Source organism: Sceloporus undulatus, chromosome 4, assembly GCF_019175285.1.
Source record: "Sceloporus undulatus isolate JIND9_A2432 ecotype Alabama chromosome 4, SceUnd_v1.1, whole genome shotgun sequence".
Lineage (NCBI taxonomy): Eukaryota > Metazoa > Chordata > Lepidosauria > Squamata > Phrynosomatidae > Sceloporus > Sceloporus undulatus.
Window position 1 is genome coordinate 33372525 of NC_056525.1, and position 27125 is coordinate 33399649.

The 27125-nt window shown below is 38.8% G+C and overlaps 1 protein-coding gene across 1 annotated transcript in view; it reads right to left on the bottom strand.

Moving 5' to 3' along the window:
* Positions 1 to 27125, bottom strand: part of TOP1 (DNA topoisomerase I) — a 104032-nt gene that overhangs the window by 16924 nt on the left and 59983 nt on the right. Inside the window, exons 8-11 of the mRNA XM_042462322.1 lie at positions 23441 to 23541; positions 19857 to 19972; positions 13647 to 13768; positions 4641 to 4763 (exon numbers count right to left, since the gene is read on the bottom strand). Of these exons, the coding sequence (XP_042318256.1) occupies positions 4641 to 4763; positions 13647 to 13768; positions 19857 to 19972; positions 23441 to 23541 (462 nt within the window). The remainder of the gene's footprint in view (positions 1 to 4640; positions 4764 to 13646; positions 13769 to 19856; positions 19973 to 23440; positions 23542 to 27125) is intronic.

Below are 27125 nucleotides of genomic sequence, written 5' to 3' on the forward strand. Positions count from 1 at the left end.
GTATATACGGTATTCCTCTTCCACATGAAGATCACATACAACTATATAAAAGGAATAAGCCTATTTCTTATTTTTATCCATTACTGGAAAGGCACTTAACAGAGAATAAATTTTATTTCTCATGAAATGTGCCATAATCGATGGGAAGCATTTTGACCACATTAAAGCGTCTTTCTCTTTACAGTGGTCATCTCAAGTAGATGACACAGCCAGAAGTGCTTGGTATTAATTTCGGTTGATACGCCAACTGCGTCCCTACCTAGACCAAAAGGACCTCGAAGCTATGGTACATGCTCTGGTAATCTCTCGTCTTGATTTCTGTAACGCGCTCTACATGGGGTTATCCTTGTACCAAGTTCAGAAGCTCCAACTAGTGCAAAATATGGCAGCCAGACTGGTCACCGGTTCTTCAAGGGTTGACCACATAACACCAATTTCCCCCCGAGATTTTTCAAAAATTTAATTAACACAGGTTTGTTCATCATTTGAATAAATTATGGGTTTTGGCATTAATTAATTTGGATGATAAACTATATCTAAATATATTTTATTCCAGCTATCAAAGAATTTTATTGATAATAAAATATGACATATACATTATACATTGTACAATTTCAGTTTCAACACAATTATATTTCAAACAAATCACATCTCTTAGCTGTCTAAAATTACCCAGATTACAACTGGAAAAACATAAATCAAACTATTTCATTCGTATGTGGAGAGCGTCTCTCCCCCCCTAAATTAAATATTCTTACTTGTCTTTTACCACTGTTTGGCTATTTTTGCTTTCTTGCAACCCAATTTTTTCCCCTTCCCTTCTATCTTTCATGTATCACTTTTCCAATTCCAATTCCAAATTGATTTACTGTATACATTTTAATTTGTCACTACTTACTCTGCTTGTTTTTCTAGATTCTCTCCCCCCCCAATACTTCAGTATCATATCCCACTCATCCTCTATATTGCTACTATCTTCTTCTGTTATTTTTCTTGATATTCTATCCACTTCTCTTAAATCTAACAATTTCTGCATCCATTCTTCCATCGTGGGTATTGATTATGACTTCCATTTTTGGGCATAGATTGTTCTTGCTGATGTTATCATATAGAGAATGAGTCTTAAATGTTTTTTTCCCTATTGCTCTGTGTAATATGGATGTAATATTTAATAAATACATTTCAGGTTTCATTGGGAATTGTGTCTGTGTTATTTCACTGATAATTAAATGTGTGTTCTTCAAATAAGTCTTAGCTCTATTGCGTTTCCACCTTAAGTGGAAATAAGATCCTTCTTTGCATTCACATTTCCTGAATTTCCTGTTACTATTTTTGTATATCTTGGCCATTTTTACCGGGGTTAAATGCCACATGTAAAGCATTTTGTAGTAGTTTTCTTTTAGATTTTGAGCTAATGTGAATTTATTTGTGTTTTCCCATGATTTTTCCCAATCCTCAAGCTCAATCGGATATTTAAATAACTGACTTCATTTTATCATTGTTTCTTTAATCCTTTACTGTTCTAGCTCTTTCCAGCAATATTTGATAGAATCTTTTTATCTTATTCCTTTCATTATCCAACATTATTTTGTCTAGTTCATTTTCAGATTTTTCGATTCCTTCTGTTTTCAAATCCATATTTGTTCTAATTGTAAATAGGAGAACCATTCTATTTTTATTCCTTCTTTCTCTAGTTCTTCTCTTGTTTTCATTCTTGATTTCCTATTTAGATCATTTCTAACAGTTGTTTATATGTTAGCCAATTCATTCCCCCTTTTTTAAGTCTTCCAAAAAAAGCCTCCTGTGGGGATGTCCATTCTGGGATCTTTATATAGAACTTCTTTTTACATTTTAACCAGATATTTAGGAAATCACTGAAGGTAAACCGGAATCCTGGGATGATGTGAACATCTCTTTAATCTTAAAAGAAGGAAAAGAAGATCTAGATCCAAAGAACTACAGACCCATAGCGCTGTTGAATAATGACTATAAAATCTTAGCGGCAATCCTAGCAGACAGGTTAAAAAAATGCTCTGTGATATAATACATCCAGACCAAAATGAATTCTTACCAGGCAGACATCTAAAAGATAATCACAGAACCTTATTTGATGTATTGGAATATTACGAAAGCCACAAGGAAAAGAAAGTTGCACTGATATTTGCAGATGCTGAAAAGGCGTTCGATAATATAAAATGGGAATTCATGAAAGAAGTTTTAAGAAAGAGTCAAATAGGGGGAAATTTCCTAGGATGGATAGATCTAATTTATAAAGAGCAAACTGCGCACATACTAATAAATGGGGGGAAAAGAATGCGGTAGAAATTGAGAAAGGGACTAAGGGACTAGACAGGGGTGTCCCCTGTCCCCTCTGTGGTTTATAATGTTGTTGGAAGTGCTCACCAATAAAATAAGAGAAAATGAAAAAATACTAGGAACAAAAATTAAAAATCAGGTTTATAAACTGATGGCATATGCGGATGATGTTGTAATATTTCTGGAAGACCCTTTGAATACAATAGAGGAAGTGATAAATATATTAGAGGAATTTGGAACTCTAGCAGGTTTTAAAATTAATAAAGAAAAAAACTGTAATAATAGTAAAAAATGTGACCAAAAAAAGAGGAAAGGGAGCTAAATAAGATCTCAGGCTTAAATTCAGAAAATAAGGTAAAATATCTTGGCATATGGGTCACAAAAAGAAATTGAGATCTGTTTGAAAACAATTACAAACAAAAGTGGAAGGAAATGAAGAGGGAAATGGAGAGATGGTCCAAAGTACAATTAACCTTTATCAGGAAGAATTGCAGTCATTAAAATGGATTTATTGCCTAGGTTTATATTTCTATTTCAAAGTCTTCCTATAATAGTAAATTATAAATGTTTTGAGGAATGGAGAAGAGAATTAGTCACATTCGTATGGGCTGGGAAAAAGCCAAGAATAAAATGGAAACTATTAACAGATTCGAAACTAAGAGGAGGACTCGGAATACCAAACTTAAAAGCTATACTATTTTTCTTGTGAACTAGTATGGATATCCGACTGGGTTAAATTGGTAAAGGAGCGGGTATTGACACTAGAAGGTCATAATAAGAAAGGTGGCTGGCACGCTTTTATGATATATAACAAACTGAAAGATAACACATAACACCAATTTTAAAAGACCTTCATTGGCTCCCAATTTGCTTCTGGGCGCAATACAAGTGTTGATTTAAAGCCCTACATGGCTTGGGCCCGAGTTACTTGCAGGAACTCATCTCCCTATACAATCCACCCTGCACTCTTAGAAGAATCTGCTTGAATTAACAACAACCAAATTTGTTTCAACTTCCCAAAGAGCCTTTACTATAGCTGCTCCAAGACTGAGGAACAGTCTCCCAGAAGAGATCTGCTTTACTACCTCCCTGGAAACTTTCAGGAAGGCGGTTAATACGGAGCTCTTCCAGCGAGCATATCCACCTGACTTCATGTAAGACATAGATCCACCTCCTTGAATAGGATGAGAACATCCTTGCTCCACTGTCGCTTTGTGTTACTCAGTTTTTAATTGTCAATTTTCACATATTTAATTGAATTGCTGTACTTCATTTTGTATTGTATTTTATACCAGGTTGTGATCCCACCTCAATCCATCTGGGAGAGGCGAGAAAATATAAATAAAAATTATTATTATTATTAGTCAGAGAACCACAGAAGAGAAGTGAAATGGATTTAAAGTTCTTTTATATAATCCCAAGATTAAAGAAAGCCTACTTGTTAAGGTTTCTGCTGAGTTTTCCCTGTGATATCAAGAAAAAGTACAAAATTTAAAGAAAAATAACTATGTGAATCAGGACCAAACATTTTCATCCCCTAGAACTGCAAGTGCAGAACTTTTCATTCACCACATGTTTTTGGAGTTCAGTTCTCAGAAGCCCCACTCAATATGGCTAATGTCAATGGATTATAAAAACAGCACTCCAGAACAAATGGAGGACCAATTCTTTCCAACTCCTGCCCGAAGGTTTAGGGGCGAAACAGGCTGCCCCTGACAAAGCCAGACTGAGCTTGCGGCAACCACACGCCATGCCAGCCAAAAAAAGAAACGGCAAACAGCTGCTCCTTTTTGTGCTGGCAAAAAGCCAGCTTTTTGGTCACGCTGCAACTGGCAGCCAGTTTTAAGACGCTCCAGTGGCATGTGGCTTCTAAACAGCATGCTGCTAGAATGCCTGGAAGTTGGCCAATGTGTGGGCAGCCAGGTGGCATGAAGCCGCCTTCCAGCTGTCTTGAGGGCATGCTTCTTGTGAACACTGTACTCCTAAGCTCCCCAGAAGGTGGCGCAAAGGAGCAGTCTGTTTAGCCCCTTAGACCCAAGGATCCCAAATTTGGGTCCTCAAGTATTTTCTAACTTCAGCTCCTAGAAACTCTAGTCAGCTTGACCAATGACCAGCCCTAGAATTTTCTGGGAAGCAGTGCCTTTGAAAGATGCATGTATTTGCCAAACCAGATGTTTCAGTTGCTGAATGAAGCTGAGGTAAAGATGACTGCAGGGACCATGGGGTTCCAATTGTGGTATAATTACAAAGGATTCTAGTTTTAACCTGTTTTCAGCTTCCAAACATTTAAAAGACTTTAAAAGTTAACTTCTAAATTAAGATACCTGTTTCTCCTCCTTGGTCATCTGTTTTCTGGCTTCTGACTGAGCTTTGAAATACTGACTCATATGGGTGAAGTCACACTTGCTGAGGCTGGTGATGGTACTCTTTTCTTCTGGAGTCATTTCCTACAAGAAGACAATGAGATCTTTTAAGCAATATTAGAAAAAGAAACTGTATTTGAACCTCAGTAACAGGAAGATCAGTCTGGATGCTACTAATACCAATAAGAACAGTCAGGTTGAAGAAAAACCAATCCTAGAAGAAGCCAGATGGAGAACTGGAGTGTCACTGATGCGTCTTTCATTCTTAAACATATGAAATCACAAGCATATCCAGTGGCAGCAGTGTAAGTTGTATACAGTTGTCCCTCCATATTCGCTAGGGTTAGGGGCACAAGACCCCCGTGAATATGGAAAAACCGCAGATAACAAAAACACCATGTTTTTACTGAGAGAACACCTTTCGAGGAATCTCTAGGTCCTCCAGGGCAACTCTGTGGCCAACGTCTGAGAGACACTGACCACAAATGCCTAGTAGTGTATCCTCTCTAGGAATCTCTAGGTCTTTCAGTGCAACTTTTAGTTAAAGCTGACCATAGATTTGCACTGGAGGACCTAGATATTCCTAGAGAGAACTTATTAATCAAATCCGTGAATAATCAAATCTGAAAATATCAAAACCGCAAATATGGAGGGATAACTGTACATCCAAAATCTACAAAAACAGTGATACTCTTATTAGGCCAAACAAAATGCATAAATTAGAAGGTATTCTTCACTGCAACACTGCATCACTTAAAGACATAACCTCAATTACATTCTAGACCAAAGAGGTATGAAGTTTGAAGTGTCTCCTGTATACCATACCAAATACATTGCTGTTAAAGGTATTTGTAAGATGCTCTGAAATCCTGCACTTGGATTCCTTTCTGGAAAGACATGAGACAAACAACAGAGAATGGAAAAGGTGCTTGGAGGGAGAAAGCTGGATTGAAAAAAGCCAAATGCCTACATTCTGGAAATTCTTCATAGCTCCCCCAAATTAGCTCCAGATACTGCCTACGATGGACCACATTATCCCATGACTCTATTTTAACATCAAAGTGCACAGGATGCCAACCATTATGTACAGTACATTATGTACAGTGGACCCTTGTTCCAAGATCCCCCGTGTATAACAAAATCCATGTATGCTCAAGTCCCATTAAATATAATGACACAGCAAAATGGTGTCCCCTATAGAAAATGGAAAATCAAGGTTTGATATTTAATAATAATAATAATAATAATAATAATAATAATAATAATAATAATATTTATATTTCTCTCCTCTCCCTGCGGATCGAGGCGGGATTACAACCGATAAAATCAAACAATACATTTACACAATACCATACTACATAAAATAATCAATAAAAACATTGCAAAATACAGTAAAATCATTAACATAGCCAAGTCGTTGTCTGTGTCTGTACTATTGAATCAGGTGTAGAAAATTCTGTAAGATCCACTATAAAAGATCAGGTGGATAGGCTCGCTGGAAGAGATCCGTCTTAAGTGCCTTCTTAAAGGCTTCTAAGGTGGTGATGAGACGAATCTCTTCTGGTAAGTTATTCCAAAGTGTGGGGGCCGTGGCTGTGAACGCTTTGTGGGAAGTTGTGATTAGTCTGGTCTTTGTATGTTCCAATAATTTCATCCCAGATGTTCTGAGAATGCAGGGTGGATTGTGTAGGGAGAGGCGTTCCCTCAAGTAACTTGGGCCTAAGCCATGTAGGACTTTAAAGGTAATAACCAACACTTTGTATTGGGCCCGGAAGCTGATCGGCAGCCAGTGTAATGATTTTAGTATTGGAGTAATATGGTCAGATCTGGATGTACCTGTGACCAATCTGGCAGCAGCATTTTGGATCAATGGAAGCTTCTGAACTTAGTACAAAGGTAGCCCCATGTGGAGCACATTACAGAAATCTAAACGAGAGGTCATCAGAGTATGTACCACTGTTTCAAGGTCCCTCTGGGCCAGGTAGGGGAGCAGTTGGCGTATCAACCAAAGTTGGTACCATGCATTCCTGGCCACCGCCTCCACCTGAGATGACAACTGTAGAGATAAGTCCAGGAGTACTCCCAAACTGAAAACTTCATCCTTTAGGGGAAGTGTGACCCCGTCCAGGACTGGTGGACAAATCTACATCCCTGGACCAGGGGTCCCTATCGCAAGCACCTCTGTTTTCTCTGGATTCACCTGGAGTTTGCTTTCCCTCATCCAGTACATTACCGACTCAAGACAGGCATTTAGAGGAGAAATGCCATCCCTAGCCACTGCAGCAGTCGGGGACATAGAGAAATAAATTTGGGTGTCATCAGCGTACTGATAACACAGTGCCCCATGTCTCCGGATGATCTCGCCCAGCGGCTTCATGTAAATGTTAAATAGCATGGGGGACAGGATGGCGCCATGAGGGATGCCAGATGTCAGCTCTCTTTTATTTGAAATTTATACTTTTTTTGAACATTTTCAAACTATGTATGCTTGAATGCATGTATAAAAAATCCGTGTATAAGAATGGACGACAATGTCCAAGCTATTCAGAACCGCTCCAACTAAGCAACCATTTCCTGTATATTCTTGAAAATAATGGTGGTAAAGAGGTGCAAACAGGAGACCAGCAACAAGAGACAAGAGACACTGCATACCAAGGGAAGAACCAAACTAACCACCAAGCATAACAAGATGAAAAGAATGGTGCTGGTGGTAGATGATTAATTTGTCATGGTTACATAGGAAACTATCTGCCAGCCAGACAAAATGAATCGGGAACTGTGCGGTCTTCCTGATGTGTGTATTCAGGATGTCACTGACAAGTTGCCAAAGTTCTTCAAGAACACAGACCAGCATCCCTTTTATTCTGTTTCATGTTTCATTAAGAAGCCCTGGTGGTGCAGTCATTAAATGCCTGTACTGCAGCCACTCACTCAAAACCATAAGGTTGCGAGTTCAATATCAGCGAAAGGGCTTCAAGGTTGACTCAGGCGTCCACCTTTCCAAGGTCACTAAAATGAGTACCCAGATTGTTGGGGGCAATTAGCTTACAATTGTAAACTGCTTAGACACTGTTAGTTCAGTATGGAGTGGTATATAAATGAAGCTGTTTATGTGGGCACTAATGACACTGCAAAAAAATAAATCTTTGAGCAGATCACCTTGGACTATGAAGCCTTGGGCCGGAAAGTGATGAATTTAGAGGACAGGTGGTATTCTTGCCAATTCTACCAGTGAAAGATAGAAAAGTAAACAGGGGCAGAGGATACTGCAAGTGAATGACTGGCTACACAGATGTTGTCAATGGGGAAGGTTTGCCTTCTTTACATCTTAGACAAAGGACTACTTGCTACAGCTAGGTATGCCTCACAAAGACTAGGAAGAACATCTTTAGCAAAAACATGGTTAATCTGTTCAACAGGGCTTTAAACTAATTCCTGGGATAGGGTAGGAGTGGAGATAAAAGCTTGAAGATGTGTCCAAATACAAGGATGAGTATTGGGAGAGTTTGGGAAATAAACAATATGAGCTTGATATAACAATATGAGACTGGATCTGATGACTCCCTTGTTTGGAATATATCATTGAAGGATCAGTTCAAAAAGAATAGATGGGGAAGAAAAGGAGAGGTAGTAACATTGTATGTAAAAGACAAATTCACTTGTACAGAAATCCATGTGTGGTCAGACTGGAGAGCAACTGGATAAAAATAAATGGAGACTAAATAAAAACAACACTGTGGTGGGAATTTACTACTGGCCACCAAACCAAGATGACGTGGTTCTGAAATAAATTTCAGGCATCTCCAAGAAGCAAAAACTGGTAGTTATAGGTGACTACAATTATCCTGATATCTTCTTGGTGACTAGCTATTCTTGGTATTCTTGCTGTGCCTTGCAGAGAGTTTCTTTTTTTAAAAGATGGAGGAAGAAACATGGGGATCAGTAACCTAACCAATAGGAAAGAGCTGGTCACTGAAATCAAAGCAGTTGGTATTGTAGGAGGAAGTGACCACATAATGCTAAAATGCATAACTGTGACATAGGCCAATGAAGAACATAGTCAAACATGAATCCTGGATTGCAGAAAGGATGATTGATCAAGCTTAGGAAAATATCTGGCAGAATTCCATGGCAAGAGATGCTAAAGGAAAAACACACACAACATGGGTGGGATTTCATGAAAAATGAACTACTAAATAGCACAATCATAAACAATTCCATGGCAGCAGAAAATGGGAAACATCTGAAAAGCCAAATTGGCTACACAGTAAAACTTGAGGAAGAAGTTAAAAGAAAAAAAACCAGCATCTATTAAAGAATGGAAGGAAGAACAAATAACCAAGTAAAAAAACAGATGTGTAGCCCAAGCTTGCAGGAATAGTATAAGGTAAAGCTCTACCCTTTAGGGCTGAAGGGTGGGGTATAAATAACATTAATAATAATAATAATAATAATAATAATAATAATAATAATAATAATAATGTGAGCTGAGACTGATTAGTCAAACAAGGAACAACAAAAGTGAGGTGTTTTTTTTTTTAAAGTAACTACGAATTGATGATAAAATGCTAATAGATCACAATGAAGACAGAACTGCTCAATATCAATTTTGTTTCAGTTTTTTCCCAAGAGGACTGTATGCTCCCATGAGACCTTGTTAAGAAATCCAGGTTGCAAATCAAGATTGACAAGGAGTTAGTCAGTAATCACCTACTGTATATACTAGTTTAGAAATTTTATCAAAAACAGACCCAAAAAACCTGACTTGACTTAGCCACAAGTCAATGTAAGTACTTTACTTTAACTCTTATTTAAAAAAGGAACCATCCCTTGGTGAAGGGCAAGAGTGTAACCTGTTCCGGAAGCACTGATCCCACTCTATTCATTTATCCTGCTAGCCTTTACTGTAAACAATTCTGTAAGTTTTTTGGCATTGTTTTCCTTTGCCCCATCCTTTAGATCCTTGATCGTGAACCTATGGCACGCGTGCCACGCGACACCATTTTGCCAGGCACGGGGTAAGGGAGAAGGCGGAAGAGGCACGTGCGTGCCCATTCTGCTTCCTCCCTGCCATTTTCGGGCCTCCTGCTGTCATGGGAAGCCAGAAAATGGCGCACGGAAGAAGGAGCCAGAGGTGCGCGCATCTGGCTCCTCCTACCAGCCCTCTTGCCTCCCGGCTTCACTTTCCTCGGCAGAAACGGGCCCCTTGGAACCCATTCGCCCCTTGGAGCCCGTTCGCTCAGAGGAAAGGACCGGGGAGGAGAGAGTGGGTGGACACTTCCTCCTTCTCCCCGCGGGGCTTCACTAGACCTGAGGTGTCCTTCAGAGGACACCTCAGGTCTGACAAAGCCCCTCAGAAAGGAGCAGGGGCCGTGGGCCTCCTCCTCCCCACAGGGCTTCACCAGACCTGAGGTGTCCTTCGGAAGACACCTCAGGTCTAACGAAGCCCCTCAGCGAGGAGCAGGAGCCATGGGCCTCCTCCTCCTCCCTGTGGGACTCCGCTCCAAAGGACACCTCTGGTCTGACAAAGCCCCTCAGAGAGGTGCAGGGGCTGCAGGCCTCCTCCTCCCCGCAGGGCTTCGCCAGACCTGAGGTGTCCTTCGGAGGACTCCTCAGGTCAAATGAAGCCCCTCAGAGAGGAGCAGGGGCCACAGGCCTCCTCCTCTTGCCCCCCACGGGCCCTTACTGGTCCCCAGCTGTCTCTGAGAGACAGCTGGAGACCAAGGGAAGGGCAGGAGGAGCAGGCGGCGCCTGTCATCCCTCCCCCAATTTCCCCCCGACTTCTAGCTGTCTCTCAGACAGCTAGAGGCCGGGAAAGGGCGTGGGAAAAGCCCTGCCCCAGAGGCCCCATCCCCGGAGGGTGGAAACTCTGCCCCCGGCACGGCGAACCAAAAAGGTTCGCCATCACTGCTTTAGATCCTTTGTTACATGCCCGTAAGTTTTACCCCTGACATCCACAGGTCATGTCAAAATCCATAATTTGGCCTCAAAACCTGCCCTTGATTTATACATGAGATCGACTTATAGTCAAGTATATACGGTAGTTAAATAAGTTCAAATCTGCAGGGCCAGATTTGAACTGTATCCCAGAGTATTGAAGGAACTTGCTGACATAGTTGCAGAACCACTTCCCATCATTTCTGAGAAATCTTGAAGAATGGGTGAGGTGCCAGAGGACTGGAGACAAGCAAACATTGTCCCTCTCTTCAAAAGAGGCAAAAAAGATGATCCAGGAGATTACAGGCCAATCAACCTGATCTCGGTATCAGGAAAGATGCTAATGGATTATGCATAAGTCTGTTTGTAGACAATCTAGAGATTAGTAGGAGCCCGCGTGAATTTGTCAAGAATATATCCTGCCAAAGTAACTTTACATCTTTTTTTTTTAATTGTGTCGCTAAATGATAAATGGTGGGAATGCCATGGCTTTCATTTACCTGGATTTTAGTAAAGCATTTATTAAGGTTCCAAGTTATATTCTGATTAGCTAACTGCCTAATTATGGAATAGATGGATCCAGTTGGTTGGAAAACCATACTGAAAGAGTGGATATCAGTGGCTGTTCTTCAAATTGGAAGGAGGTCTCAAGTGGAGAGCAGCTGGGTCCTGTCCTGGGACTAAAATTCTTCAATATGTTTATCAGTGATCTCAATGATGCAGTAGAGGGAATCCTTATCAAATTTGTGGATAACACAGAACTGGGAGAGGTAACTAGCACACTAAAGAGGGGAACAGAATTTCAAAAGAACTTGATGAACTAGAAAACTGCGCTGTAATTACAGGCTGAGTCCCTCTTACTGAAAATGCTTGGGATGAGGGGTGTTTCGGATTTTTTTTGCTGGATTTTGGAATACCTGTATTTTCATATATGAGATATCTTGGAGATGGGACCCAAGTCTAAACATAGAATTCAACTATGTTTCATATATACCTTAGAAACACATCCTACATATACAATTTAAAAAAAAATTGTACATGAAAAATTTGTGTACACTGTACCATCCAACAACAGCAAAAACAACAACCATACCTTTCTTTCAGCCCACAGGCCATTAGGCAACACAATATATATAAAACATGTTAAAATAGCATGATAAAACAAGCATTCATAACAAACACACCCCTAATAATAGGTGATGTTTAAATATTAAAATAGCATTATAAAAACAAATATTCACTGAACCATCAGAAAGCAAAGGTGTCACTATCTCAGGCACCCATGAAAAAAGTTTTAGTAGGACGGGGGATCCTTGGCTCAGCAAGGCTACACGTGAAAAGGACCTTGGCATTATTGTTGATCATAAATAGAACATGTCCCACCTTCAGCAAAGAATGAAAAGATATCTTAGTCTGCTTTAACAGAACCATAGTTTCCAAGCTGAGAGAAGTAATAGTCCCACTATGTTCTGTGCTGGTCAGGTACTGTGTTCATTTCTGGATAACACATTTTAAGAAGGATATAGCCAAATTGGAGGTGATTTAAGGGATATGCAACTTGCACAATAATAGTAATGGAAAACAAATCATATAATGAGGCTGAAGAAGCTGTGCACATCCACATTTCAGCTGATAAAGAGAAGAGAGTGAGAAGTGATCATACTCTTTAAATACCTCAAGGACTGCCACAAAGAGGAGGGGGCAGAGGGTAGAACTAGGTCTGATGCTTATAAGTTAAAGGGGGGTAGATTTTGATTGAACATTGGAAGGAACTTCTTGACAATGGGAATGGTCGGCAATAGAACCAGTTGCCTAGAGAAGTGATGAGGTCTCCTTCTCTGGATGCCTTCAAAAAGAGGCTGAACAGCTTACTTGCTGGAATATTCTAGCTGGAGATCCTGCACTAAGCGGTGGGTTGGACCTAATGGTCCAGAAAATGCTTTTCAACTCTATGGTTCTTCCACCCATTTTATCTGCAGAACAAACTCAAAAGGTAGGCAAATATGAGAGCTCCTGGTTGCCAAAGGTTGCCCAGCACATTTCACTACTTCCGGAAATCTTACCCTAAAACTTCAGGGTCATAGTTTAATCACTGAACAATTCTAATAATATTCCACATTACATAAGAGAATGAGCAGCTAACTTGCCAATCCCTGGTTTACCTGGGCAGCCTTAGCCTGTGCCAACAAAGTGAATATTTTTTACCACTTATGTTGATATCAGTGAGAAAAAACATTCCTGATCTAGCCTAACTAGAACATGCTTCTGATGGAAATGTACTTCACATTTCCAAACTGTTATCCATCTCAGAGAGGCAGTGCAAACCAGTTCCAGAGCCAAGCTAGGGCTAAACCTTTCCAGTTTAATCAAAACATTAGCCAGCAATGCCATCATCGGTGAATCTGGTAAAACTGCTGATGTGACTGGCAGCTTTCATCATACTTCTTGATTTTGGGATATGAAGAACATTGGGTGGCAGACAAGATGTCTCCTTAGGTCTCTTTGAAGTTCTGATTGCTTAAATCTTGGCACAGATGCATAACTATTTTTACTTGCCAATAAGACTGTACCTGGGAGTTAATCTTAAGCATCCTAGGATTTCTTTAAGAATTAAAACTTCTGCTTAACAAATATGAACTGACAAGCACAAAGTTTACTATGATAGGACTATAATTATGCAATATGCATTTCTAAAACTACAAAATACACACAGTGTAACCATTCTCTCTCAATTCTCTCTCCCTCCTTCTCCTCACAGCTCAAACATTGCAGAAGGATTCTTTGTTCACACAGAGAGGAGCTGATTTAATACAATCATATTCTCAAACTCCAAACTGCAACAAAATCTCTTGCTTGGGCTTCCTCATCTCTCTCCTCACATCTCTCCTATACCCTTAGAAAGTGAGACATCTGGCTACATACCTTCTAACATTTTTTTTCCTATCCCTTTTCACCATTGCCAGTCAATTTCCCATTTGTATCAACTCTCTGTTGGAACCAAGTCCCTTACTTCCATGATGTCAACCATACCTTTCTCCAGTCTTTAAAGAAGTTTTTCCTGAAGATGTCCTTCGTAGTGTATTCATGATCAAGCATTTTTGCAAAGAATGTTGCTACTTCTTCTGCTTTGGGACTGAGCTTCATGACTTTACCTAGAACATAGAACATACTCTGTGAGAATTCTTTTTAAAGATTGCATCATATCCTACAGATAGCCCTTCAGCCAGTCTACTCTTCTTACTTCAGAGACAAGGGATTCAAATACATCCCAATTCAGAGTTCATTTGTTTTGTACAGAGCCAGAATAATGATCCTACAATTTATTGCACATCCTTGTGTTTCACGATAAGAGCTTAGGCCCAAAGAAGTACTGTAGTAAAGATTGCCAACATCAGTCCAATTTCTACTGTGGACAGTGCAAATTTAGCTTTAAAAGACAACATGAAAGCAGAACTGCATTCTTTAAAAACTTCTGCAAACAATAGTTTCAGTGTTGTCTTTTTTATTAGTGATTTCTATAACATAAAACAAATACACAACACATCATACTATACTTAAACAAAGACTAAACAGACAATCTTTACAAAACAGACAAAAACAGAAAAACAACAGAAATCTTTACATTACATAGACAACTATAAAATTGGCTTCCTGAATCCTATGTTGGCATTTTTTAAACTCATTGGTCACCATTTCCCGCTTTATATGAAGTCTAAAATTAACTTCCACTATTCATGAACTAAGAACCAGTTTCCAACTCTTTACTTATTCCAATGCACCTTTATCCCCTTTTTCTTCTAATATAAAATTTACTACTGGCTCCCAGTTTTTAAAATTTTTCTCCCCTTAATATAGAAGTGATCTTATTGGCTTCCACAAAATCTAATAGTTTATTTTTCTGTAGCGTTTGGATATTCTTTTTTCTTCCTTTTTTCCCCATCTGCTAGCAAATAATTGGCTTGCCCCTGTAGTTACATAAAATAACACCTTTCCAGATTTATTTTCTAACATTTCATTCTCTCACACACTAAAGCAAGTATAATTTTGGGCTCCAATCTTATTTTACATTTGATGATTTTCTGCATTGCTTTCCAATATTTCTTAGCATATTGACAATTCCACCATAGATGGTAGAAAGTACCCACTTCTTTGCACTTCCAACACTTTATCTGAAGCACCTTTATATATTTTTGCTTGTCTAGCCGGTGTAAGATACCACCTCTTTAGCATTTTAACCCCCTCCCCTCAGGTCATAGCACAGAGTATACTTCAGCCTTACATTCCATGGTTTTTTCTTCCACTGATCTAATTGTATACTCTGCTTTATGTCCTGAGTCCACTTAACCATTGACTCTTTAATTACTTCTTCTTCCATCTCAAGTTGTAAAAAGGACTTATAAAACTGAGCAATCTTGTGTGGATTTTCCAAAAATAAAGATCTTCTCAAAATTAAGATGGGTGGGTCCAACCCCTACTGTATTACTATCCTTGAGAAATGTCTCCCATAATTGCCTATAGAGAACCCATCTACAATTAACTCCTTCTAACAGCAATTGTTCCAAAGATTTATTATTGGTTGACCATCTTCCTTTAACCATTTACTCTCTATTGTGGAGGCTTCATGTATGGAGACCCATTTTGGCAGATTTGTGCAAAGGATAGGTCTATATTTTAGCCACGGGTTCATCAGAAATTTTCTGATAAAATGGTTTGAGAAGTCTCTATGGACCTTAAATAGCTGTGCCAGCTGAATCTATTATCTGAGCCTTCTAACAACAACAGTTTTTTATTCTCAAGTTTTAGCTAATCTAATAGACACTCAAAGGAGCATGTATCATAATAAACCTTTAAATTTGGCACAGACAACTCTTCTCTTCATATGCTATCCTATAAGATTTTTAGGCAGACCCTTGGTCTTTTTCCACTTCAGATAAACTTTGATCTAGTGTTGTGCCATGTCTTACATGGTTTGTCCTTTGTAATGATGGAAATATTTTGAAAGAGAAACATTATTCTAGGCAACACAGGCCAATTCCGCACGGACGTAAAGTGCGTCCTGGGGACGTACTAGGGTTAGGGAAAGTGCGTGCCTTACGCATGCACCTAACCCTAGTACGTCCCCAGGAGGTACAAAATGGCAGCGCCCATTCCACATGGGAGCCGTCGTGACTATGTCACGACCGCGCCGTCTCCAAATGGGACAGCGTGGAAGTGACGTAGTGGGACCGCGTGAGGATGCCTGGGGCGCCCTTTCCGCAGACCCGGAAGGAGCTCCGTTTTGGAGCTCCTTCCATGATTTGCGTTGCTAGCGCAGCCTCTACACGGCTTTACCAGCAACGAAAATGAGAAAGGGGCCGAGTGGCCCCTTTCTCTGTGTCCCCACCGCCTTCGGGTGTCCTTGGGGCATGAAGCCCCAAGGACACCCCTTTCCAGGCCGCGGGGAAGCGGCCTTTTGCCGTTTTCCCGCAGCCTGGAAAGCAGCAGATCGGGGCCTCAGAGGCTGGGCCCCGATCTGGCGGGGAAAGGGCCAGTTCCAGGCCACCCCAAACGGGTGGTCTGTAACACATCACAGTCATTTTTATGGCTGAGATCTTGCCCAACCATGATAACCGTAATTTCTCCCATTGTATGGTATCTTTTTTCACGTCTTGCTATACAGTACTTTGATTTAACTATTTTTAAAAAGACCCACATGTTTGTTGTTAAGTTTATCCGTAGGTTCAAACCTCTTTTCTAATTTGAAAATTTGGTTTTTGTACTATTTTTACTTTTTCCTCATTAGGTACATCCATCATCAGCACCGAGGTCTTAGCCCTATTGATAAGCCCAGAGACCTCATTAAACCATAACCTGCTCATAACTTGGTTTATATTATCTACTGGGTCGGCTAATGTTAATAACAGGTCATCAGTGAAGGCCCTTAACTTCAGTTCAACTCCCCTTATCTTAACCCCTTCTATTCCCTTATCTTCCCGAATATGGTTGTTCAAAACTTCCAAAACAATAAAAAAAATAATTAAAATAATTAAAAAATCAATGTTGTCTTTTTGGGGGAAGAAATTCACTCCATGAGAAAGGAAAATTCCATGTTGATAGTGACTTGAAAGGTCAGTATGGTAATACCATTTTTCAACTCTTATGTAAGTAAGTAAGGCTTATGTATTAAGTGCAGACAAATTGCTGAAGAGCATAATGACAGTTTAGAAGTATGATTACACGTAACAAAACTGGTGTTAAGAGAAAGGCACTGACTATAGTCGGGCTGCTCTTATTGCAGAAGGAGTAAAACTGAACATGTCCATTTTCAATTCTCTCTTCCTCTTTATCTCCTTTCTCTGTTCTTGAGTCTCACGCAAGAGTCCTTCATATTGAACTGGTTTTCTGCCACCTGCAAGTTTGATGGTATTTCTAACTCACTGACTCAAACAGTTGTTGTTAAAAGCCTGCCCTGCATGATATTTCAGCATTTCGTGACTGTCTTGTTTCCCCTTCACTGAAGAAGTGTAATAGAAGCTCAGCATGAAATAACTAGCTATGTAGAAAGGCAGCTTTGCTCACAGCTCAAGGAGGAAGGAGTTGCTGCATCAATGTGCTCCAAACTCAGCACCTCCTTTTCCTATCCAATATGTCCAGCATTAAGCCTAAACCTTGCTAAGGTCATGGTACTCTTGAGAAAAGGTGTTTACCAGCACCCCGTATATGTGCCAAACAGAGACAAAGACTGTAGCAGCCCCTAGAGTTGGCATTGTTTAAAAAATATAATATTTTCTTGATTTATGACTTAGATAAAAATTTCCTTGTTTAGTTTTAGGGAAATTAGTAGCAACCCTCTTAATAGCAGAAGAGAATTAATCCATAAATTAAGACCAGGAGGAATTCAGGAATAATATATTGGTGATGCTTCCAAAGTAGTATCTTTCAAATTAATTGAAGGATTAGCCACATATGGATCATTCAACTTTTATATAGTGAACTCTGCGGGAAATACCATATTTTAAAAGGTTCACAGGTAAAATATGATGTGACATGTACCATATATACTTGTGTATAAGTGGATGTGATGTATAAGTCGAGAGCAGTTTTGGGGCCAAAATCATAGATTTTGATATGACCCATGGACAAGTCAAGGGTCAAAGACTGGGCATATTATAAAAGAACGAAAGGGTGAAACAAAGCACCACTTTCCTCCCTACTTCTCCCTCTCTGGACCTCTCCCAAGGGTCACGGTCTCGGCATGAAAAATAGGGAAACTTCGGCAAACACACACATTCATTCTCTCCCCCTTCCTCTCTATCTTTACTACCAAGATTTCCAAGGCTCATGGCTTGCAAAACTAGGTACAACCCCCCCCCTCTCTTCCCTTCACCCCCAGGATTTCCAAGGCTCATGGTTTGCAAAACTGGGTACAAACCTCTCTCTCTCTTCCCTTTACTCCTAGGATGGCATACCTCGGCATACTCTCTCTCTCCCTTGTTTCACCAGCCGTATGTTAGCTCTGACTGTGAGGGAAGGCTGAGGAATAAGACACATACACACACACACACACACACACACACACAGAGAGGAGAGCACACTCAGGGACTCGAACAGGGAGCTGTTGAAAGATCCCTGGCTATGAAGGAAGAAGGGTGGACACTTTTTTTAGGAACTTTGGCCTGTTACAGACTGCCAAGATAAAGCTGCTTGGGGTCTCTATGGAGGTATGCTCTTTAAATGACGCATGGGTCCTAAGAGTCCGGAGGTCGCGTCAAAGCCACACTCCATTCCTAAGCACTGGAGTGCAGCTTTGGTGCAGCTTCCAGATTCTTAGGATGCATGCATCATTTAAACAGCAGACCTCCAAAGAGACCCGAAGCAGCTTTATTTTGGCAGTCTGTAACAGGCCTTTATAAGCAGTATTAACATTGCCCCATATAAAGGTTGACCCATGATTTTTGAATACATTTGGGGCATAAATTTCTTGACTTATAGTCAAATATATACGGTATTCATTTAACTATTTAAAAGAACAACCAGGAAAGGACTAGATACTTGACTCCAAATGACTGTGTGTGTGTTTTAAAGTCAAATTAAAAATATATATGCAAATGCCTTTCAGACAGAATCTTGTATTTTTGTTCTCCAGCATACAAGTACAGTGGGCCCTTGATATCCACTGAGGTTTAGTTCCAGGACCCTCCGTGGATACCAAAATCCATGGATGCTCGTCCCATTAAATACAATTGATAGTAAAAATGATGTTCCTTATATAAAATGGCAAAATCAAAGTTTGCTTTCCTGAATTTATATATTTTTTTGAATATGTTTAAGCTGTGGATGCTTGAATCCGTGGATAAGGAATCCATGGCTATGTAGGGCTGACTGTATGTCAACATACAAAATGTAATGAGAGTTGTACACATTTACTTCTTTACTAAGTATATAAGCAACCCAAGAAGAAATAAAACAGTAGGCCCAGCGTAAACACCTCTCCCCAACATACTCTAAGGCAGTGCTCCCCAAACTTTTTCAGGCTACTGGTCCCTTTCCTTTTGGGCGGTGTGCCCCCCAGCGCATAATTTTTGATATTAGGTTTACTGTTCTCCACATAGTCATGCCAGCCACGATCATGGAATCATCTCTAACAATACTGGCTTTCCTGGCATAGTAACGGAGATGAGCACTGCCCCCTACAATCAGACATGATTAAACAATCCTGTCAAGGGAAAACCTTTACCTTTACCTTTTGTACTGCAAATTCAAAACAACGAGTCTTGGTTATTGGTTCCTTTACGCCCAGTCACCTTGGGAGCGGCAACCAAGTAGCTGGCTGAGCAGCAACCAAGAAACTTCTTGTTTATGCCAGCCTTGCGGGTAAAGCCGACACAGGCAAGAGGTTTCTTGGTTGCTGTTTGATTGGCTGCTCCATTTGCGCCCTGTCATCCTGGGAGCAACAACTGAGCAGCTGGCTGAGCAGCAACGCAGAAGCCTTTCACCGGTGCCAGCCTTGCAGCAAAGGCTAGTGCTGTCAAGAGGCTTCTTGGTTGCTGCTTAGTTGCTGCTCCTAGGGCGACCAGGTGCAAGGAAGAAGCTTCTCCCTAGAGTGGAGGGACTCTCAATCCTTCATCAATGCCTGGTGATGCAATGGTTAAATGCTGGTATTACAGCCACAACACTGATAAGTTTGATCCTAGAACTCCAAGGTTAATCAGCTGTGCAGGTGGAGGCCTATCAAGTATGAATTTTTAACAGTTTACTTACCCTCATAGTAGAATTTGACATTTTCAGGCAAAGGTTCATATGGTGGTGCGAACACAGGACCTTTGTGTTCCAAGAACTTCCATTTAATACCTTCAGGATAGCGCTCTTCCTCCCACCTTTAAACAGAAGAAGAGAAAAAATTCAAGGAAGCCTCCAGTGGTGTCACTAGGGTTGGTATGACATAAACAAGTAGCAAAATTAAAATTATACCTTTAATTACAGCATAGTATTGCACCCTAAATGTATTTGCATGTACATAGTTTCATGTGGTTAAAATGAAAATTTTGTAAGATGTCTTTTTAAAGAGAATTTTAAAAGAATAAAATTTAAAAATTTAAAATTCAGAGTTTTGGGGTTTTTTAAAGGTTGGGGCCTCTTTTTCCTCTTTCCACTGAGACTCGGGTCACTCACACCACGTCTTCGGCATTTTAAAAGAACACAAGCAAACACCACAGGCCATTTCTGCCAAAAGACAGTTGTTTGGGAAGTAGTGGTATTACCCCCCTCTCCTTAGGGTGTCAGTTGGTGTGGCCCTTTGTCCAGCCATTGTCTTATAGCACTAAGACCTACAAAATTCATTATCTTTCAAATGTCAAAAATTTAACAAAATCCAAATGCCTTTTGTTTTATTTATATACATATACACAACAAACAGTTAATATTATGGGATAACTGGTGTTTGAACAACTTATATGTATGTGCACTTACTAAAACAAGGCTACTGAAAGATTTGCTTACCAAAGCTAAACATAGTAATAGTTTTATCACTGTTGCTGCTATATAAAATTAGTTTTGCCTTTCTACCAGTACTATTGTTTCTTATTCTTATACACTCCCTTCAGGCTTATTTAAAGCAATTAATGTGGTTTACATAACAAAGAAATCGCAAAAGTAACTTGCAATTAATCACTGGCATCTTACAGAGGAAAATGTAAAAGGGGGTAAATAAGGACTCTACAGCTTGATGTACACAAATGACAAAGTCAAACACATTCTCTCTTGTAATTAATGAGTCAAATTAAAAAGGGGCCTAAAATTCGATAAAGTATTATTTACCAAAGAATGATACTTTTCTGCATTAATGTAAAATATCACAAAAGCTCAGATTGTTCAGTATTTATTATAAGTTTCTTGTCCTTACTATTTCAGGGGGAGAAAAAAACGGGGGGATTTTCCTAAGCCTTAAATAATAGTTGTCCTTAATGCATGGACAAGAAGCCATGTCTAACTCATATCAATTTTACTCCAAAAATAGTTTACATGTTTTTTGGATCTATATTTCAAGAATGAGAAGGAAGTCTGCTTCATATAGTGCAACAGAAGCAGATACTTAGTAAAACCAAGGACATATTAAATTTTAAAGCTATTTCTCTTCCAGAGAGCTATGCATGAACCCTAACCTACCTTATATTTATCCATGTGATACAGTTCAAATCAGAATCACAGAAGTCAAATCACTGTGAATATCTTTACCTACTGCTGGAATCACTAGCACCAGGAGAGCTAGTTGTTGCTTGGATGGGGATATATGGAAAAGCCTGCTTTAGGATTAGGACTGAAAATTGACTAAATGAGTGTGAGAGCTCTTCTGTTCCAGACTCTATGCAGAAATAAGGTTTTGAAGGCCACTGTAAACATTACTAAAGAATGACAAATTATTATAAAAATACATGTAGCAAAAAACTACAGTCAATCCTGGCTGCCTGGCATGTGTATATGTGAAATATACACAATGATGGAGGAGGTTTCTTGCATATACGAACAGTATGATCCAGCCTATGTGAATCATCATCATTATCATCCTCTAGAGTTATGTGGTTTTTTCCGTTGGCGCGGGTGCACTGTATGATGTTTCTATTCTGTTGCTCTATTCTAATCTGTTGTTGTTACTTGCCTTGCACCATAGGGAGAGAATATTATTATTACATTAGTTCCCCAGCTGATTTCAAGGGAGATGCTAGGTACCTACTCAATTTCTGTTGCAAGCATTGGGAGATGGAAATTCTTCATGACTTGAATGTGTCCATTATGTTTTGACATGTAAACCTGTATACAGCAGCTCAGTGGTAAAATTGGATTCTGGAGTGCTGTAACTAGGGAAGGGAAAACCTAGCCTGAAAAGGTGATCCATGAAGAAGCATTTTGTGTTAGTATCAGCAGCTGCAGATCAGCCTAGGACACATCAGTATAAACAACTACAGCGATGAACATACATACCTCTGAGCATATATGTTTTGTTACCCAATCAACATGGCTTTCAGTGACCAGACAAAGCTAACTGAAGTTTCACTGCCAAACCCAGGAAAATGAGAAAAGGACCAAGACAAGCAGTGCTGGAGCACTCTTGTAAAGACTGGTAGATAGCTATGACAAACAGAGCATGATAGTGGAATTCTGGAAAATGACACAAATCTAGGATTCTTCACTATTGATCAAGCATCAATTAGGCACAAAGGCATTTCAAAAAGAACAATTGTAGCAAATCAAGAACTACAGTATAAGACATCTACAAAACAGGTAGAGAACTGTGCTTCTTGAAAGCAGTAAGGCCCTGACAGGAAATGGAATAAATGGGGCTGCTTCAACCAATTCTACATCAATAAACCCACATTTGCTACCAAGTGTGCTTTGAGATGAAATCAGTCAGTCACAACTTCATGACATTCTACCTGTAGGGGACACAGGTTTTTTAAATTTCACATTTAAATTCATTAAATTTATTATGCATATATTGGGCATGAAATGAAAGTACTACAGGGTTTTCAGTGTTCTGAACTCTGTAATGGATGACATGTTTAGATGGAAACAACAAACAAGAAGGCAATCAGTGAGGAAATAATCTGAGATGAATGCCAAATTCTTCCTCAACAACACATTCTACTGAAAGAGTTGAGAAACTCTAATTGAAACCTATTCTCAGATTATTATGCCGTAAAGTATGTTTAAATGTCTGCTACAATGTTATAACTTGATCAGCATGTTATAACTTGATCGGCCATGCACACCAAGATCTGAACAACAAGTGGTCCACTTGCATCAGACACAAATTCTCGTAAGAGGCATCTTATTGGCAACGGGAGCATAGTGTGTATGGTAAAGAGGGATGTGTTGTGCAGGTTTTGTGTGTTTGCTTTCTCATTCTCATATTCATGGTCCCCCAAGTGGTAATTTCTTCCAGAGAAAATGACATTTCATGAATTCAAATGCACATGATTAGTGGGGCTGCAAGTTAGTTACACACATTTTGTGGTAATATTATTTTGATATTGGTGTATTTTTTAAAATGAAAGGACTCATTAATAGGTTGATTTTTTCTTCCCACTGATAAGCCTCCGTAGAGAGTCAAGGGACCCTCAAGAAAGTGAAGGTATCGTGGGGGGAGGGGGGACTAGGAGGAGGAAATGGCATCCCACACAGATACACACTAATACCAGCTAGTTCCTGCACAGGACCTCAGCCCATTCTACGAATAAAACGCACCCTTCCATTCCTGGAAGAGGCATGCTGGGTCCAATAATCTATTAGCAGTTTTTAAGATGTAAGACAATAACCCTGCAGCAGAAATACTGAAGTGTGGATGTTACCATTTCCATTTCTGTTCTTCCTCTTTTTTGGTTTTCTTTTTTTTCAGGTCTCCTTCAGGCAACTTCTTATCTTTGCTTTTTATTTTCTTGGGCTTGAAGTCCTGTGAAGTGATAAGGATAAACACAGCAATTATACAAGATGCTCTTACACTTAAAAACAAACTATGCAAAAATCCTATAACATCCAAACAATGATACCTTTACTGGGACAACCAAAATGCACAATTACATGTTGCAAGCTTTCAAAGTCATACTGGCTTCTTCATCTGGCAAGCAGGAAGAAAAAATTGAAGATGTTAGTCATAGGCCTGCATTTTCTGTTTCTGGTCTTAGTTCAGATTGTAGGGAGGGCTATCTGCAGGCTGGCACCTCCCCCTTTGGCCATGCAGTCACTGGTAGATTTTCAAAATCAAGGAAATTTAGTGTCCATTTGCAATTCAAGGAAGATGGTTCCTTGGAATCCAGCCTGTCTCCTTCCTTTGTGGAGCTTCCAACATTTAATTGTGCATTTTGGTTGGCCCAATAAAGGTATCATTGTTTGGATGTTTTTTTAAAATAAATTTTATTGCACTTTATGAATGAATGAAATTTTATTTCTAGACTGCTATTCCTTGCAGATCACAGCGGTTTACAAAAACACCAACAAAACCAATACAAAGTGACGACCCATAGCCCAACAATACAAAAACCCACCCATACCATTTTAAAACAATACAAAAATTCTAAAAACAATCCATACAATCATTCAATCTAAAACCAATTAAAAACCTATATAACAAATTAGCTGGATTTAAAAAAACAAACAAAAACAATTGTAGATGTCAACTTAACATGCGATATATAACAGTTAGATATCTACGTTTACATGGTTATACAACTTTTAACAGTGTATTACCACGTCTTAAACTAGTTAGTATAATCTGCATTTTCCAAACCTTTCTGCAATTGCTATTCTTATTTCAAAAAATTAAAAAAGAGTTACTTCCCTCGTATAACATTTGTCTAGTGTGCTTATTCTTGTTGCATTACATAGTTTCCCTATAAATCCACTATATCTTTAATAACTTCAGTATATCAATTGCTCTAATGATTTACCCGTCCCCCTTATTTTTATTGCAAAAACAGATTTGCTTTTAGGTATAGATTCTTAACTGTATTTAAATATAAATTATTTCCATCGTTTACCACAATATATTTCTATCATCTCCCATTTCTTTTCAATTTCTTCTTCCCCTTTTCAGTGAATAATGTTTGTCAAATGATCCATTTGCATCATATCACACAATTTTAATAGCCACTCATCTAGAGTTGGAAGCGCGTTTAATTTCCAATATTGTGCCAGAAGTAGCCTTCCAAGCAGTAATCATGTAGAGGATTTTACACCAATGTAAAGTCTCTATTTTCTTTGGAAGTTTGTTCGTCATGTTTAAGAGATAAATCTCCGGACGTTTTTCAAATTTCCTTCCGATAATTTCAGTTATTGCCAAATGGATTTGGTTCCAGAATTTCTTTATCTTGGGACATTCCCATCAAACGTGGAACCGTGTTCCTTTTGCTTCCTGGCATTTCCAACAGACATTGTTCTTTCCTTTATGAATTCTCCCGATCTTAGCTGGGGTGAGATGCCAACTGAATTCCATTTTCTTATAATTTTCATGAAGACTTTGACAATGTGTAAATTTCAGTGTTTTTTTACTGGCATTTTGCCAGCTTTCCAAATCGATTGTTCTGCCGATATCTCTGGCCCACTGAATCATAGAGTCTTTTACCACATCTTCTTCAACCTTTCTTTGTAATAGAATTTTATATAGTTTAGATGTTAATTTCTGCTTGTCTTTTAATAGTATTTTATCCAGTTCATTTTTTTTCCATTTCGAGACCTTCTGTTTCAACGTCCAATTTAAATCTATTTGAAATTTGTGTATAGAGGAACCAATGTCTTTGTCTCTCCATAGGTCTATCGCTTTCAGGCTTAGCTTATTATCATTATTTTTTGTTAACAAATCCTCATATCTTATCCACACAGATATCTGTGATCTTGAGAAAAGCGCCTCATGCGGAGAAGCCAATCCAGGAATTTTCCTGTAAAAAAGTTGTTTTACTTTTAACCAATCTGTCAAAATAGCTTTCCGAATGATGTTCAAAATCCCTGTTAATTTTATATTTTTCATTTCAAAGGTACGCATGCCAGCCAAAGCGAGCATCAAATCCCTCCAAGGCAAGTAGTTTATCGTCATTTAAGTTTATCCAATCTCTCGCCCAGATTAAGCAGTTAGCCTGATAATAGAGTTGAAGATCAGGCAAGCCACAGCCACCATTTTCATGGGTATCAGAGTCTTCCATTTCACGCGTGGTTTTCCCCCAGCCCATACAAACTTCCTTATTTCTTTATTCCATTCTTCTAGTATTTTTACGTTGGAAATGATTGGAACATGAGTGAAAAGATAATTACGTTTTGGCAGAACCGACATTTTAACAGCTGCCATTCTTCCAGAAACAGATAAATTTAATTTAGTCCATTTCAGAAGATCCTACTTAATTTTTTCCCAAATGTTCTTGCAGTTGTTCTCAAAGAGTTCCGTGTTTCTATTAGTAATCCATATTCCTAAGTATTTAGACTTCTTTACTATTTTGCATTTCGTACAATCTTGTATTCCTTTTCTTCAACTGAGGGTATATTTTTAGTTATCACAGATTTTTGGTGTATTTATTTTAAATCCAGATGCAGTACCAAAGTCATTAATTGTATTAATGACTTTATGTGTACAAACAGAGGGATCTTCTAGGAAAAGGACAAGGTCGTCCGCATAGGCCTTAAGTTTGTATTCAAATTTCTTAATTTTTACCCCCATGATTTCTGTGTTTTTCCTTATTCTATTATTGAGGTCTTCCAAAACAGTTATAAATAATAAAGGGAGACAGGGGACAGCGCTGTCTTGTTGCTTTTTGTATATTAAACTGTTGAGTTCTTTCTCCATTAATAAGAAGCCTTGCGGTTTGAGTACTGTAAATGCTTTGTATCCAGCTAAGATATCTATTGCCAACTTCAAGATTACTCAATGTCTTTAACATATACTTTCAAGTGAGGTTATCAAATGCCTTATATGCGTCTATGAAAAACATTCCAATTTTTTTCTGATTATTTTTTTCAAAATACTCAAAAAGGTTTAACATAGCTCTTATATTTTGCTTTAAATGTCTTTCAGGTAGAAAGCCTGTTTGATCTTCTTGCTGGATTAAGACAGGCCTTAAGCGTTCAGTCAGAATGAAAGCAAATATTTTATAATCTAAATTGAGTAAAGAAATTGGTCTATAATTTTCGACATTAGTACTGTCTTTGTCTTCTTTAAGGATTAACGTTATATCATTTATTGTCCAAGAATTTGGAATTCCCTCTTCTGAGATTGCATTTAACATATTTTTAAAAGGTGGAATTAGCACATCTTCAAGTTTTTTATAACACATAGCTGTAAAACCATTCAGTCCTGGGGATTTATCCAATTTAAGATTTCTAAAGGCTTTCCTTATTTCTTCTTCTGTAAATTTGGCATTCAGTTTGTTATTGTTCTTGCGGTATTTTTTCCCATTTTTGTTTAGCAATATTTTCTTTTATGGATCTTTCTTTTTCTTCTGTATAATCTTCCCTCTTATATAGTTTAGTACAAAATGGAAAAAAAATTCCTTA